This window comes from Balaenoptera physalus (genome assembly GCF_965194825.1).
Source record: "Balaenoptera physalus genome assembly, chromosome: 16".
Lineage (NCBI taxonomy): Eukaryota > Metazoa > Chordata > Mammalia > Artiodactyla > Balaenopteridae > Balaenoptera > Balaenoptera physalus.
In genome coordinates this window covers 73,121,755-73,137,649 of record NC_138898.1, presented here as the reverse complement: position 1 = coordinate 73,137,649, position 15,895 = coordinate 73,121,755, and the positions used below count along the sequence as shown (strand labels likewise).

At 39.9% G+C, this 15,895-nt stretch overlaps 1 protein-coding gene and 1 long non-coding RNA gene across 13 annotated transcripts in view; one reads left to right on the top strand and one right to left on the bottom strand.

Annotated features, from left to right (window-relative positions):
• Window positions 1–10,058, bottom strand: part of TNRC6A (trinucleotide repeat containing adaptor 6A) — a 96,555-nt gene extending 86,497 nt beyond the window's left edge. For 4 of the 12 annotated variants that reach the window (XM_082430920.1, XM_082430927.1, XM_082430928.1 and 1 more), the window contains exons 1-3: window positions 9,902–10,058; window positions 9,474–9,521; window positions 9,305–9,364 (exon numbers count right to left, since the gene is read on the bottom strand). In XM_082430920.1, the coding sequence (XP_082287046.1) occupies window positions 9,305–9,364; window positions 9,474–9,521; window positions 9,902–9,906 (113 nt within the window). In that variant the 5' untranslated portion in view covers window positions 9,907–10,058. Of the gene's footprint in view, window positions 1–9,294; window positions 9,365–9,473; window positions 9,522–9,901 lie in introns of those variants that run through there. The other 8 variants (XM_082430930.1, XM_082430922.1, XM_082430925.1 and 5 more) reach the window with 5 other exon arrangements.
• LOC309645687 overlaps window positions 1–15,895 on the top strand; it is a 702,435-nt gene that overhangs the window by 497,384 nt on the left and 189,156 nt on the right. The window lies entirely within an intron of this gene.

Genomic DNA, 15,895 nt, shown 5'->3' with positions numbered 1-15,895 from the left:
ATAAAACACACACACATACACGGGCAATGCACTAACTGCTGGGGGGAAAAAGAAAATGGAATTGATTTTGTTAATCATACCTTAATAAAGTGGGAAAAAATTAAAAAGAAAAAATGGAACTGGATATGTAAAAACAATTATTAATGCACAATGCAGAATGAGGTAGATGCCAAACCAAACAGCTCAAGACCCCAGATTCTAGATTCCAAACCAGACCATACCCGGTACCAAAAGACAAAGATATCACAAGAAAGGAAAACTACAGATCAATAACCCTTGTGACCACTGACTCAAAAATCCTTAACAGAAGACTAATAAATTGAATCTAGCAACATATAATAAGGACTATATGCCTTGCCCAAGAGGGATTTATCCCAGGAATGCAAAGTTGGTTTAACATATGAAAATCAATGTAATACAACATTAATAGAACAAAGGATAAACCAACATGATCTCAACAGACACAGAAAAAGCATTTGACAAAATCCAACACCCTTTCATGACAAGACAAAAACATTCAAACTAGGAATAGAAGGAAACTTCCTTAATCTGATAAAGGCCATCTACAGAAAGCCCACAGTTCACATTATACTTAATGGTTAAGACTGAATGCTCTTCCTCTAAGATTAGAAACAAGACAGGGATGTTCACTCTTGCCATTCCTATTCAACATTTTACTATAGGTTCTAGTCAGGAAAATTAGGCAAGAAAAAGAAATAAAAGGCACCAAGATTGGAAAGGAAATTATAAAACTTTTCTTTATTCACAGTTAATATGGTCCTAGATATAGAAGTCCTAAGGAATACACACACACACACACACACACACACACACACACACGAGTTCAGCACAGCTGCAGGATACAGGACCAACATACAAAAATCAATTGGCTAATGTGCTAAAACATGTATGAACCTTGAGAATATTATGCTAAGTGAAAATAAGCCAGTGACAAAAGGACAAATATTACGAGTGGTTCTAGGAACCACTCAAGAGAGGTTCCTATAACAAATTCATAGAGACAGAAAGTATAATGGTGGTTCCCAAGGGTAGAGGGGAGGAGAGAATGGGGAGTTATTGTTTAATAGGTACAGAGTCTCAGTTTTGCAAGAAGAAGAGTCACTGGTAGTGACAGTTGCACAACATTGTGAATGTGCTTAATTTCACTGAAATGTACACTCAAAAATGGTTAAGACAGCAAATTGGCCATACCAAAATTTTAAATTTTTGTGCTTCAAAGGACATCAAGAAAGTGAAAAGGCAACCCACAGAACAGAAGAAAATATTTGTAAATCATGTATCTAATAAAGGACTTGTATCTAGAACATATAAAGAACTTTTACAACTCAACACTAAAAACATAACCAAATGTAAAATGGGCAGAGGATCTGAATAGACATTTCTCCAAATCAAATACACAAATGGCCAGTAAGCACGTGAAAGGATGCTCAGCAGTATCAGTCATTAGGGAAATGCAAATCAAAAAAACCACAGTAAGCTATCACTTCACATCCACTAAAATGACTATAATCAGAAAGAACAATAACAAGTACGGGTGAGGATGTGGAGAAAATGGAATACTCATACACCACTGGTGAAAATGTGTGCAGCTGCTTTGGAAATAGTTTGGCAGTTCCTCAAAAAGTTAAACATAGAATTACCATATGCCCAGCAATTCCACCCCAAAGTATATACCCAAGAGAACTGAAAATGTACGTCCACACAAACACTTGCACATGAATGTTCACAGTATCACTATTCATAATAGCCCAAAAGTGAAAGCAACCTTAATGCCCATCAACTGAGGAATGGATAAACAAAATGTGGTACAGCTATACAATGGAATGTTTTTTGCCCATAAAAAGAATTAAGTATGTGCTACATGTATGAAATGTGGAAACATGCTAAGTGAAACAAGCAAGACAAAAGGCCACATATTATACGATTCTATTTATATGAAATGTCCAGAATAGGCAAATCCATACAGAGTATAGATTAGTGGTTGCCAGGGGATGGAGTGAATGGGGAGTGATTGCTAACAGGTATGGGTTTTTTTTTGGGGGGGGGGGGTATAAAAAAATGTTCTGGAATTAGGTAGTTGTGATGATTGCACAATTCTGTAAATATACGAAACCACTGAATCATGTACTTTAAAAGAGTGAACTTTATGGTATGTGAATTTAATCTCAATAAAGCTGTTAGAAAAAAAAATTGAGGGAGAAATTGAAGGAGACATTCAGAGAAGGAGGAACTGAGGACAGGGCAAAAGGTAGAAGGGATAAAGCTAAACAGATAAGCTTAGCACAGACAAGAGTTTGGTCTTCAATTCCAGAGTCACTAGGGAGGCAGCAGAGGTTTCTAAGAAATAGTGCGTGACAGGCTCAGAACTGTGGCTTGAGCATGATTAACTTGCAGCAGTGTAGAGAATGCACATTTTATGTCCCTTTCTATTTTTACATGGTAAGATTCTCATTTATATGCCTCACATCACCTAGGGATTCACAAGAAGAATATTAAGTAAAACATATTTCTCTGACAGCCTTTGTATGGTCAATTATCAAAGTAATGCTTAAAAATACATTTTAAATTAGTGCATATTTCACACCACACAGCACTATTTCCTTGTGTTTTAGGGGGATACTCCAAAAGAATAAGAGAAAGAAGGGACCCAAGTCAACAAAACACAGATGTCGAAATTATAAAAATATTCAATATCACTGCAGCAAGCTGTTCAATAAATGCTGGCTGACTCAAAACCACTAGTAAGAATAGCAAAACAAGTGACTTGGTTTAATCTTGTTTGTTATTATACAAAATCCAATCAATTGTTGTTTGCAGAAAATATCTTGTAAGGTTCAAAGTATAAAATTCCTTAACCAAGTTTCAATCTGTTTTCAACATTCCATCTGAAATGGGAAGTCAGCTGAGTCATGGTCACACAACATACTACTGCCTAAAATTCAAAATGCTTTTCCCTAGTTACAAGAGTAGAAATGTTAGGATTTCTGCTTCATAACCAGCTCACACAGAGTACGCAATTCATTTTAAAAATAAGACCACCTTAATATGACATTTAAACTATACAGTTGGCCCTCCATATCCCAGGTTCCAAATCCACAGATTCAATCAACCAAGGATCAAAAAAAATTCCAGAAAGTTCCAAAAAGCATAACCTGAATTTGCCATACATGGGCAACTGTTTACATAACATTTACATTGTATTTACAACTATTTACATAGTATTTACATTGTATCAGGTATTATAAGTAAACTAAAGATGATTTAAAGTACACAGGAGAATGTGTACAGGTTATATGCAAATACTATACCACTTTATATAAGGGATTCGAACATCCTTGGATTTTGCTATGGGCTGGGGTGCGGGTTCTGGAACCAATCCCCCTCAGATACTGAGGGACAACTGTATTTTCATGTTGTTGGTCTTTTGGGTTTGTTTTTTTTTAGAGAACCTATGCCTTAGTCAAATTTTACTTTCTCTCTTTTAAATCTTAAAATCTCCCTTTTACTGACATTATTCAGCTCCTCTAACATCCTCCCTATAACACAATGTTTCTTAATATTTGGGGAGCCATGAGCCTTTGAAATCTGATAAATGCTGAGGATCATCTTTTTCTTTTTTTTTTAAAGCACACATTCAGTTTTTCAAACTACCTCATACCAACTGTGGTCCCTCTGTGGAATCCAGGATGAGAAACCCTGTTCTGGTGGCACAATGCCACTCTAATTTCATTGGGGTATTCTTCTGAAGAATGCATATCACAAGCCCATCCTATGTTTCATTTTCTTACCAGGGTTCAGTTTACTACTGGTGAAAGCCAAAAACACGCAACTTTTATGTCTAACAATAGAAGAGCTACCTTCAGAATAACCCTTCAAAAAAGCTGCAATCATTATAGTTGGCCAATTTAAAAAAGATTGTAATTACTGTAACCTCAACTATTTAAAATTATACCTCAGTTTCAACTAATTGTTTGGCATATCCTAAAATGGAAGAAACACTGAGCTAGTGTAAAGGTAAAAGTACTGGGCAAACTTTTAGCTAATTTCCTTCAAAGGGGTCAGGGAGAGAGCCTGATGTGATGCACTAAGAACAAACACGTCACCTATGTGATATTCCTGCCAAAAAGGTTTAACCTGAATCTAATCATACAGAAACAACCAGACAAATCCAAATTGAAGCCTGCAAAAACAACTTGTCTGGACTATTCCAAAATGTCCATGTCATGAAAGGGGAAGAAATGCATAAGGAACTGCTCCTGATGGAAGGAAATTACAGATGACTAAATGCAACTCTGGATTAAGGAACTGAGAGAAAAGAACAAACTACATTTTAAAAGATACTATTAGGGGTTTTCCTGGTGGCGCAGTGGTTAAGAATCCGCCTGCCAATGCAGGAGACACAGGTTCGAGCCCTGGTCCGGGAAGATCCCACATACTGCAGAGCAACTAAGCCCGTGCGCCAAAACTACTGAAGCCCGCGCGCCTAGAGCCCGTGCTCCGCAACGAGAGAAGCCACCGTGATGAGAAGCTCGCGCACCAAAACGAAGAGTAGCCCCAGCTCGCCCCAACTAAAGAAAGCCTGCGCGCAACAACCAAGACCCAACGCAGCCAAAAATAAAATAAATTAAAAAAAAAATTAAATAGCTACCCGACCCCCCCAAAAAAATGTCCATAAATAAATAAAAAATAAAAGACATTATTAGGACAACTGGGAAAATTTGAATATGGACCAAATAGTACTGTAACAAAGTTAAACTTCCCCGACTGTGATAATTTGATTGCTGTTATGTAGAATGCCCTTGTTCTTGGAAGATACATGTTGTCTTATTTAGGGGTGAGAGGGCATGATAAAACAAATTTAGCAAAATATTAGTAACTGGTAAACCTAGGTGGAGATACAGGTGTTCACTGCACTATTCTTGCTACTTTGCTGAAAATTAGAATGATTTTTTAAATTTTTTAAATGAGAGGACATTTTCTTGATTTTGAGTGAGAGACGTCATAAGTCAGTCTGACAAGAATATATACAGCCATATCTATTTTAGTCTTTCCAATTATGGGCAATACTTCTGAGGTTGTCATAAAACAGAACTGTAAAGGACTGTATTTTATACTTGCACACTTACTTCAGATGCCAAAACTCCCAAGAGTTACAGAATGGTACTCAGATTTTTAAATGATGTTTATATTTAAAATTTCCAGAGGGTTGTTACACATTTTAAAATTAAGCTTACAGTTTGTGATTCATTTATTCTACCAATTGATATACCACATAGCTACCAAATAAAGCTAGAAAGAAACCTACTAATATGAAATTGCTGGCCTACAAACTACATCACAGGAAAACAACAGAAAAGCTTAACAAAATCATAAGGTGATTTTTTTTTTTTTCCCAGATAAAGTTTGGTGAATTCCAAGAGCAGGGTCCACCTTATCTAGGAAGACCTAATGCCCTGGTTTACTCCTGCTGTCCCTAGTCTTTTCTTATTTAGCATGTCCCAAGTAAAGGTGTCTCAGATAAAAACGTTCCAATTTAGATGCTACATTATATGGTACATAGCATCTTTAACGACTTCTCTTAAATGATGGCATTTAATGGTTGGTTTAGGGAGAAAAAAAATCAGCATTAACATGAAGCATGTAGTTCTACTTTAGACAACACACCCTACATTATAGTAAATTAGTAAAATGGTCATGAAATATATTGAGGGAATTGTTCTCACATTTTCAGAAAAAAAGGAGAAACCAAAGTTATCTTTCTTCTATTGTGCAATATAAAACACTGCCTAGCTGTAAGAACCCTATAGTGAGAGTCAAAAGGCCTGTTTGAATCCCAGCTCTGTCACTTGTTAGAGACTATAACCTTGACCATAGCTTTCTCATCTGTAAAATGAAGGGATAAGAATGTTGGCTGGGATCATAGTCTAAATCTAAATATTCAATGATTCTATCACTTTGGATATATATATATATATTAAGTTAGATAAGTTGAGTTACAAGAGATTTTTTACAACTATAAACTGTAGCTTACCATCTTCTCTCTCCAAACTCCTATTTCTGTTCTCACATCTGTTCTGTTCAGAGGCTGGGTCAATCTCCCATTCAGCCAAGATAGAGACCCCGTGCATTTAGACAACTAATCACAGACTAAGTAGCTGCCAAACCCCAGATTCCACATCTTCAGTATCTCACACTCTCCCTTCTTTTCTACTACCATTTTAATTCAGGTCTTCATCACACCTCTTGCCCAGATCACTAGTTATCATTTTTCTATCCTATCACCACTCTACCTAAAAGCACCTAGTAGCTTCCCACAATGTAAGATTTATGCAAAAAGTCCTCAACCTGATATTCAAGAAACTCTACACCTGCCCCCACCCTTATATGCCAATCCAACTGAACTACTTACTGCTATTTCAAAATTCCCTATACTTTCTGGATTTTGTGCCTTCATTTCTGCTGTTGTTCCTACATTGCCTTTTTCTCTGCCTTTCAAAACTGATTCCATTCTTTAAAATTTAGTTCCAATGGCAATCTCGCAGATCTAGACATTACAGTTCTCTTTTGAATGCCCAGGATACCGACAAAAAGTGACAATTTTAATGGCCAACAGTAAATTAAGATAGTTTACCTCGTGTGGGCAACTAAACTTATCTATTGTGCCAATTTTGTTTAACTGGCACGGGCTACCTGGCATGCTGTCTTGAGGGTTTGCAGTTTAGCAAAGGGAAAGGAGAATGGCAATATAACTTTGTCATTCATTCAGAGACTAGAGTTTCCAAACACGGGGTCTACACAATGGGAATTTGGAGTTCCATGGTATTAAAACATATCTAACATTTAAAGATTTAACGTTAAAAATCCAAATGTTTGGTTATCTTCGTGAAACATGAAGATCTACAACAGTGTGGGTGATTTTGCCCTCCAGGGAACCTCTGGCAGTATCTGAAGACATTTTTGATTGTCACGTCTGAGTATTTCTGGTAGATGCTGCTGAACATCCCACAATGCACAGGGCAGAATTCACAATAATACATGATCTGGTCAAAATGTCAACAGTGCCCAGGTTGAGAAATTCTGATCTACAAGTGTTGCTTGTATGTGTGGGTTGTGCCTCCCCAAAAATTTTTTCAAATTTTTCAAGGTGAAGAACCATGCCTCTTGTGAAGCAACACAATACAGTCCAAAGCATACCAGTGGTGTGGCCTCCTGAAAGCTACTTAACCTCTCTGTACATCAAAGTCTTCACCTATAAAACAGGAACAGTAAAAGTACCTACCTCACAGTGTTCCAGGATCAGATGAGTCAATATAAGACCTTCAGAAAAGTGTGCCAGGCAGACAGAAAAAACATTCAATAAATTCAGCTACTTCCATTCTTCCCTTCCCTAGTGCCTAGTCTTCCATTTGGAACATATAAGATGCTCAAGAAATGTTTACTGAATGAATATAGGATAATGCCTTCCTGGGGAGAGCACAAATGGGTAAAGACATACTCTCCTTATTTGTGAAAAAGGAAGCACAGAGCTAAGGATGGAGTTGAAAGGAAGCATTTACCCACCTAATCATCTCTCTCCCTCCTCAGGAAACTTTTAACCTTTAGGAAATGTTCCCCTCTCACAGGGTCCTTAGTACACAGTGCCCTGTTGTTTTTCCTTTTCATTCCTTCTGACCAACTGAAGAGCCTTAAGTATATGAATGGAATGGTATCTTCTTTTGACTCTTACATCATCTACCTTGTATTAGTTATTTATGTACCCATGACAGTCCTCCTCCTAGATTGCACATGCTCTCTGTGGCCAGGGACAACACTTGACTCCTTTTTATAAAACCCTAGGGACCTAGCAGACCTTAGCAACTAGCTGGCCCAAACCTCTTGTTTTATAGATTAGGAACAGAGAGGCTAAGTGATTTGCCAAGAGTCAAGGTCATATTGTAAGTGCCAAAGCTGGGATTCAGACTCTGATACATAGCTGATACAGCGACTCCAAGTTCTATCCAACTGTAATAGCATATAAAAATTATACCTGTGGTAGAGACCGTTTTTAATTTATAGTCCCAGAAAACCTCCATAGGAATTACACTGATATAGTTACCTGACAAAGCAAAAACAGAGAGACTGATACCTCCAAGCTCCTTTCTGAAATTACACCTTAAAAACTCAATCTGTTTTATTTAACGGTTTCATATCTTAACATTTCTTTAATAGCTTTTGACAAAACTTATTTAAATATCCAACAGTTATTTAGTCAGTGACATCGGGTTTAATTTCCTTTAAGTGATCCTGTAATTATTTTGAATAACAGAAAATCTCTTATTTGGTAAGACGATGACGTCCATCCTTCACCGACTGAACAGATTCTTTAATGATCACTTTAACAAATTAATATCTATAAAACTCAAAAGACTAGCAGCTTGAAATTATTCTATATGCTGAAAAATATTCAGATGATTTGAACTGTGAATGTTAAGAACCTCAACACAAGCATAAAACTTACAATCACCAAGCACAAACTACATTAAGATCTGAGACAGAGAAATTTTATTTTATTCTGTTCAAGTGAAAGAAAGCTGCTCACTGATTAGGTTTATCTAGAAGTTTCTCTGAGTGTCCCAATACGATGCAAAAGAAAACGGCGAATAAGAAAGGAAAAGACTGTAAGACAGAAAATGAATGTGAAAAAGAGTTAAATACGGTGCAATGCCCTGATGCTTAAGCAATTACAGCTCAATAAAGCTCAACATTTCCATAAAGGCATCGTTTAAAAAAACCAAAAAACCCCTTTGTGGTGATGATTTAAATTACCAGTGCAAAAGCACTCAGGTCCAAGAGGAATGAGAACCACTTACTGGGAACAGATTTTTAATTATTTTACCAGCTGATAAAAAGAGCACACACCGAACGTAGATAAAAATGTATTTGCAAAAGAAAACAAAACGCAGCTTATGCTTGGTAAAGTTCAAGGGCAAAACTGTTTCCAGTGCAACAGAATCCGCCTGACTACAATGTGTTGAAAAAAAATGCGAACACATAGTATCTTTTTATAAAGGCAACAATTTGAGTTACAAAGTAATAACGGGGAAGCCAAAACAGTTTGACAGCCCGCCATAAGGGCCGCCTCAATCATGAGTCACACAATGCCTGCAACCATTTACAATAGTAATTAATGCACAAGTCCCCTAATTAAATTCTAAAAGGGTGAGAATGCTTTAACTAAGTTTACAAGAATTGCTTTTCGCTGTGGTTCCCCCCCCCCCAAAGAAAGGAACACACGCGTAATTACGCATCTCCCCGCAATCCCTCCATCCAGTATTCCCTCCGGCCTCTTCTCCGTGTCTGCTCCCTGCGTGCAAAAGAAAATGACACCGGGTAACTTCTAAACCCAGCAAGGGCGAGCCAGAGTGGAAATACAAGATTAATAGGTCGAGAGGCGGTAAGCTAGCCCATCTTACCTGCTAAGATTTCTTTCTACGTCTTTGGTAGCTTTAGCTTCCAATTCTCTGGAACAGAAAAGAAAAAGGGAGAGAGAGAGAGAGAGATGCGCATGAAAACGGAGCTGCTGCGGCAGAGGCTCGCGCCGGGGCCGGATGGGGAGGGGGAGGGGGAGGGGAGCCCGTGGGGGCTCACAAAGCTGCGGGGCTGCAACCCCGACTGCGGTCAGGCGGCGCGGGCGAGCCGCAGCCCCCAGCCCGGCCCCAGCCGCGCAGCGCGGCCCCTCCGGGCCTCCCGTCCGGCCTCCGCAGCAGCGCAGCCGGCTTCCCTCGCGCCGAGGCCCGAGGTCTCGGGGACGCCCGGCGCCGCCGCTGCAGCCCGCGGTCGCGGGCCCTGCGGCAGCGCCCGAGGCTCCTCCCGCCCGGAGGGAGGCCCCCGCCCCGCTCACCTCATGTGTGTAAAGTGCACGAGCAAGTGGGGCGCGGCGAGTGAGGCTCGCGAGCCTCAAGCCCTCCGTACCGCCGCGGGGAGAGGCCCGAGCCGCTGCACCAGCGCCATTTTCTACACCGACCCGCTGCCGCCGCCGCCGCCGCCACCGCCGCCGCCGCAGGCCCCAAACCGGAAGTGAATGCCCCACTCGGCAACCCCTTCCGGGGGTGTCGCGGCCACCGGCCTCAAGATGGAGGTCCTAGCAACTAGAGCCGCAGACGGGGTAGGCCCTTGGCAACCGCCCCGGCGCGGCGCGGCCCCCGGCTGGACCTCCCTGGGGGGATGGGGGGGTGGGGGGTCACAGCCTCGGAGGCGCCCCGCACAGCGGCAGGGGGCCTCGCCGAACTCCGAGCCCAGCCTTTCTTGGCACGGCCGCCTCGGATTCTGACTTGAGTCCCTCTCCTCCTCCTTCTTTGCTGCGACACAAGTTTCCTTCCCTGCTGCCCGGCCCCTCCCCCACCAAAACACACCAGAAAAAAAAAAAAAAAAATCGCCTAAACCGCAAATTCTACCCCAGCCGCAGCATGATGATCCCGCGCTGCTTTTGAAATCCGCCACTTCTAATTATTTTTGACCTTGGGCCAATTATTTAACCTCTCTGCTTCTCTGTTTCCTCCTCAGATAAGAATGCATACCTGAGGATGACAGGTTTAAAAGCGATTTTTATCCTTCGAATTTGGCAGACCATTTGACTCAGCAATTCCACTTGCATGAACTTCTGTTCAAAAAATAATCCTAGATAGCTACAGATAATGTCACCGTCGTGATATTGTCCTGCGTTGATGGTGGTGAAAAATTGTGAACGGCCAAAATGTCCAACATTACGACGTGGCTTTAAAAACTAAACTCCTGTAAATAGTGCTGCAATGAACTTTGTGGTAAATGTCTCTTTTTGAATTATGGTTTTCTCAGGGTATATGCCCAGTAGTGGGATTGCTGGGTCATATGGTAGTTCTATTTTTAGTTTTTTAAGGAACCTCCATACTGTTCTCCATAGTGGTTGTTCATTGCAGCACTGTTTACAATAGCCAGGACATGGAACCAACCTAAATGTCCATCGACAGATGAATGGATAAAGAAAATGTGGCACATACATACAATGGAATATTGCTAAGCCATAAAAAGAAATGAAATTGAGTTATTTGTAGTGAGGTGGATGGACCTAGCGTCTGTCATACAGAGTGAGTCAGAGAAAAACAAATATCGTATGCTAATGCATATATATGGTATCTTAAAAAAAAAAAATGGTACCGATGAACCTAGTTCAGGATTAAAGAGGTAGACATAGAAAATGGACTTGAGGACATGGGGTGGGAAGGCGAAGCTGGGGTGAAGTGAGAGTAGCATCGACATATATACACTACCGAATGTAAAATAGTTGGCTGCTGGGAAGCAGCAGCATAGCACAGGGAGATCGTCTCCTCGCTTTGCCATGACCTAGAGGGGTGGGATAAAGAGGATGGGAGGGAGGCTCAAGAGAGAGGGGATATGGGGACATGTGTATGCATATGGCTGATTTGCTTTGTTGTGCAACAGAAACACAGTATTGTGAAGCAATTATACTCCAATAAAGATCTATTTTAAAAAAAACTGAACTACTGCATGCGTTAGGATACTATAAAAATGCTGGAGAGGAAGAGTAATGGCACAGCGGAAAATGGTTACAATAGAATAAGTAAAAAAGCAAGTTCCTAAGTAGCTCACACTGTGAAAGCAGGTAGATACAGTAAGATACTTATATATGAAGACAGTAAGATACATATGTGTACATAAAGTAAAAATATATACCGACATGTAGATACAAGATACATACCTACGGGTAGATACAGCAATATACATACCTGTATATACAATAAGATACATATATTCGTGTGCGTATGTGTGTATTCTTCCTCTCAAAACGCTTTTTCTTTTTTTTCTTTTCTTTATTTTTGGCTGCATTGGATCTTCGTAGCTGCATGGGCTTTCTCTAGTTGCTGAGAGCGGGGGCTACTCTTCGTTACCGTGTGCGGGCTTCTCATTGTGGTGGCTTCTCTTGTTGCAGAGCACAGGCTCTAGTCACATGAGCTTCAGTAGTTGTGGCACGCAAGCTCAGTAGTTGTGGCGCATGGGCTTAGTTGCTCTGCAGCATGTGGGATCTTCCCGGACCAGGGCTCAAACCCGTGTCCCCTGCATTGGCAGGCGGATTCTTAACCACTGCGCCACCAGGGAAGTCCCTCACAACGCTTTCTTCCCCCTAAAGATGATTCCAACTCTGTGCTTGCAATCCATTCCTTCTCAGGAACCTCACTTTATGGACCATCCCATTTTCCTCTTTCTACTGGCTTTGATCCTTTCATTGCCTTTAAAACATGCCCAAATCTCTCCCATTAAAAAGAAACAAAACCTCCCTTGACTGTCCAGTTCCTGTCCTCTCTCAGGGAGATGTGTAATAAGTTAATGAATAAGGGAATGAATGGATGCACAGAAAGTCCTAAAGCATATGTACAAAAATATTAACTGATGATATAGTTAAGTTTTTAATTTCCTTCTCTTAATGTATCTGGCTTTTTATTTTTTCATTTTTATACAATGAGCATGTAAAAAAATTTTTTTTTTAAATCTGGTTTACAAAATGTAAAATGTAGGGGGCACCAAATAAATGCTAGTGACTTTCCTTTTCTTGCCATATCCCTAAGTTTGATTCATCCATGCATATATTTGGGTTTGTTTTCTTTTATTGTTCTTTCTACTTAAAGCATTAAAAATTACATTACAGCATTTCTTTAGGAGTTAAAAAAATGAACATGTATATATAGAACAGTATGCTTTCATACCAGGTTTGTGAATAGTTTTCCACAAGAGCATAAAGCAATGTAATATTTATCAACATTTACACAGCTGTTAAGATTAACTGATTTTTTTAAAAAAATTAGACTTTCTTAGGTTTGAATAAATCATTGATTCTCATTTGGGGCAATTTGGCTCCCTAACCCTCACACAAAGATTTAGCAATTTCTGGTTTCTGATGGTCACAACTGGATGCTACTGGTACCTAGTGGGTAGAGGCCAGGGATTCTGCTAAACATCCTACAGTGCACAGCACAGCCCCACTCCCCCCCCCAGCGTGAGAGTATCTGAACCAAAATACCAATAGCACCCAAGGTTGAGAAACCCTGGAACGAATTCCCAGCTCCCGGGAAGCTGAGAAGATATAATTTCTTGAAGATCTTTTCAGAGTGGTTTGACACAATCACATATGACTTCTCCAGGGCTGCATTATGAAGTCATGCTAATCACTTTTTGATTATCTCTTAAACTAGGTGCATAGGGGTAGGTCAAAGAAGAATGACAACAGAAAACCAGCACTGATTCCTTATCAGAAACCTACTGGACTTCCCTGGTGGCCCAGTGGTTAAGACTCCATGCTTCCAATACAGGGGGCATGGGTTCAATCCCTGGTTGGGGAAGTTCCACATGCTGCATGGTGTGGCCAAAAAAAAAAGAAAAAAGAAAAGAAGCCTACTAAGGGGTCTTCTCTTATTATTCTTTCTCTTTATTAATAATTAGTCTCTCTATTGAATATTTCCCATCATCATACAAACATATTCTAGTAACTTCCACAATAAGAAAAAAATGCAAACAAAACAAAAAAACAACTCCATGGATGCCTCATTCCTCTCCAGCTTCATTTCTTTTCTTTTTTTTCTCTCTTTCCCAGAAAAACTTCTTGAAAAGGTGTTCTATACCAGCTGCTTCCAGTTGCTCACCTCTTTTCCCAGCCCACTCTAACCTGACATCCCCACTCCTCCCCCCAAATAGCTCTTATCAAAGTCAGAAATGACCTTGAAGCTCTCAAACTCAATAGTAACATTTCTATCCTGCTCTTGATTTACTTCTTTTTTTTTTTTTTTTTTGGCTGCCTTGGGTCTTCATTGCTGCACATGGGCTTTCTCTAGTTGTGGCGAGCGGGGGCTACTCTTCGTTGTGGTGTGCAGGTTTCTCATTGCGGTGGTTTCTCTTGTTGCGGATCACGGGATCTAGGCACGTGGGCTTCACTAGTTGCAGCTTGCAGGCTCAGTAGTTGCAGCACATAGGCTTAGTTGCTCCACGGCATGTGGGATCTTCCCGGACCAGGGCTGGAACCCATGTCCCCTGCATTGGCAGGCAGATTCTTAACCACTGCGCCACCAGGGAAGCCCCTGATTTACTTCTTAGCTGTATTTGCCACAGCTGACCAGTCCTGCCTTCTTAAGAGAGCTTCTTTTCCAGAATGTCTTGGCAGCACATTCTCCTGGGTTTCTTTTTACCTCTCTAGCCATTTGTTTTTGTATCCTTTGCCATCATCTCTTGCTTTGTACCAAAGAAATGTTGGAGAACCCCAAGGCTTTGTTCCAGACTCTTCCCCCTCTCTGTCTCTCAACTTTCTCCTTGGGATGAGTAATTCCATCCTTTCTCTTGTATTTAAATACTATTTAAATGTAGATGACTCTCAAATTCATATTTTTAGCCCATATCTCACCTGTGTACCCCAGAATGCTAAAATGCCAGTCTTTCTGGGCAACAAATACATGTGCTAAGTACCGTGCTAGGGCCCAGTTCTCAGCAATACAGGAGCAACTACTCCTGTGCATTAAGTCTTAAGAGGCAGACAGATTTTTTCTTTTTAAAGCAAACTATAAAGTGTATAATTATAAACTATGACAAGTGCACAGAAGGAAAGAAATGTTGTGCTAAGCATGAAACAAAGGAACGTTACATAGATTGTGTGGTCAAAGAAGGTTTCTTTGAAAATGTAAAGCTTCATCTGAGAGCTGAAAGATAAGGGGCAGCCAACCCAGCACCTAGGGAACAGCAGAGGAAGGGTCTCAGGCTGGAGGCTTAAACTGTGGGTCCTTATTGTGGATGAAAACAGGCTTCGTATTGTATTTAGCTTTAAATCCACTGGTGCCACCATTTTTACTTACTTGTATAAACAATTAGGGACAAAACCAGAAACAAGGTTTTTACAGAGTAATGGGTTTCACTAACATAGCTGGTTTAAGTAAGCAAATGCCATTTCCTACAACAAGCATATTCTCTAGATTAAGTGAAATTATAATATGTTGCATGCCTTATGGTTGAAGTTTCCAGTTTGAGAATTTGTATATAACATTAAATGACTTTCCTACCATAGCTTTTTATGGAATAGCTCTGGAAGAATCTGTAACTATCTCAGGAAGCTTCTTGCTTCTTCTTAGTGAGCATAGTAAGAAACAGAGGCTGTACAAAATTAAACGTAAATAAGATCTCTTCTCCATTTGTCTTTCTTCCTTGGGTTTTTTGTTCCTTTGGTTTCTGAGGTTACCAGAGCTTAAGTGTTCTTCAACCCTCTCTTCCTTATCTAAGAAGGGTAAATAACTAGCCTAATACTTGAAAAATTATGTACTTGAAAGGATTATTTTTTCTCCCAAGTCTCTACCAAATACCATCGTGAAATATATATATATATATAGACAAAGCTCACTCAAAATATTTTTAAATTTAGAAAAATTTTCACAATAATGTATAAATGGATATTGAAAACATGAACACAAATGAAATTTCCTGGAAAGAGTAGTTATTTTATTTAACTAAAATCTATTTGGTGCTTAATACATGCCAATTATGCATTGTTCTAAGTGCTTTAAAAATATTAACTGATCATTATCATTGTCCTCACACAGCCCAATGATGTTATCCCCATTTTACAGATGAGGATAATTAACTTGCCCAGAGTCACCTAAATAATAAGTGGTAAAAATCAAGCAATTTGGCTTCCGAGCCTAGATCACTAACCACTACATTGTAGATCTGTTTTTCTCCACTGAATGAGACCCCACAGCTCCTTTTGATAAGAAATATTTTGTAACACCACCCTTTCTATCCCTAAATGATCATCATAGATAGTATAAGCTACCTAACATATAATTTTAAAATCACATAAAATGACATA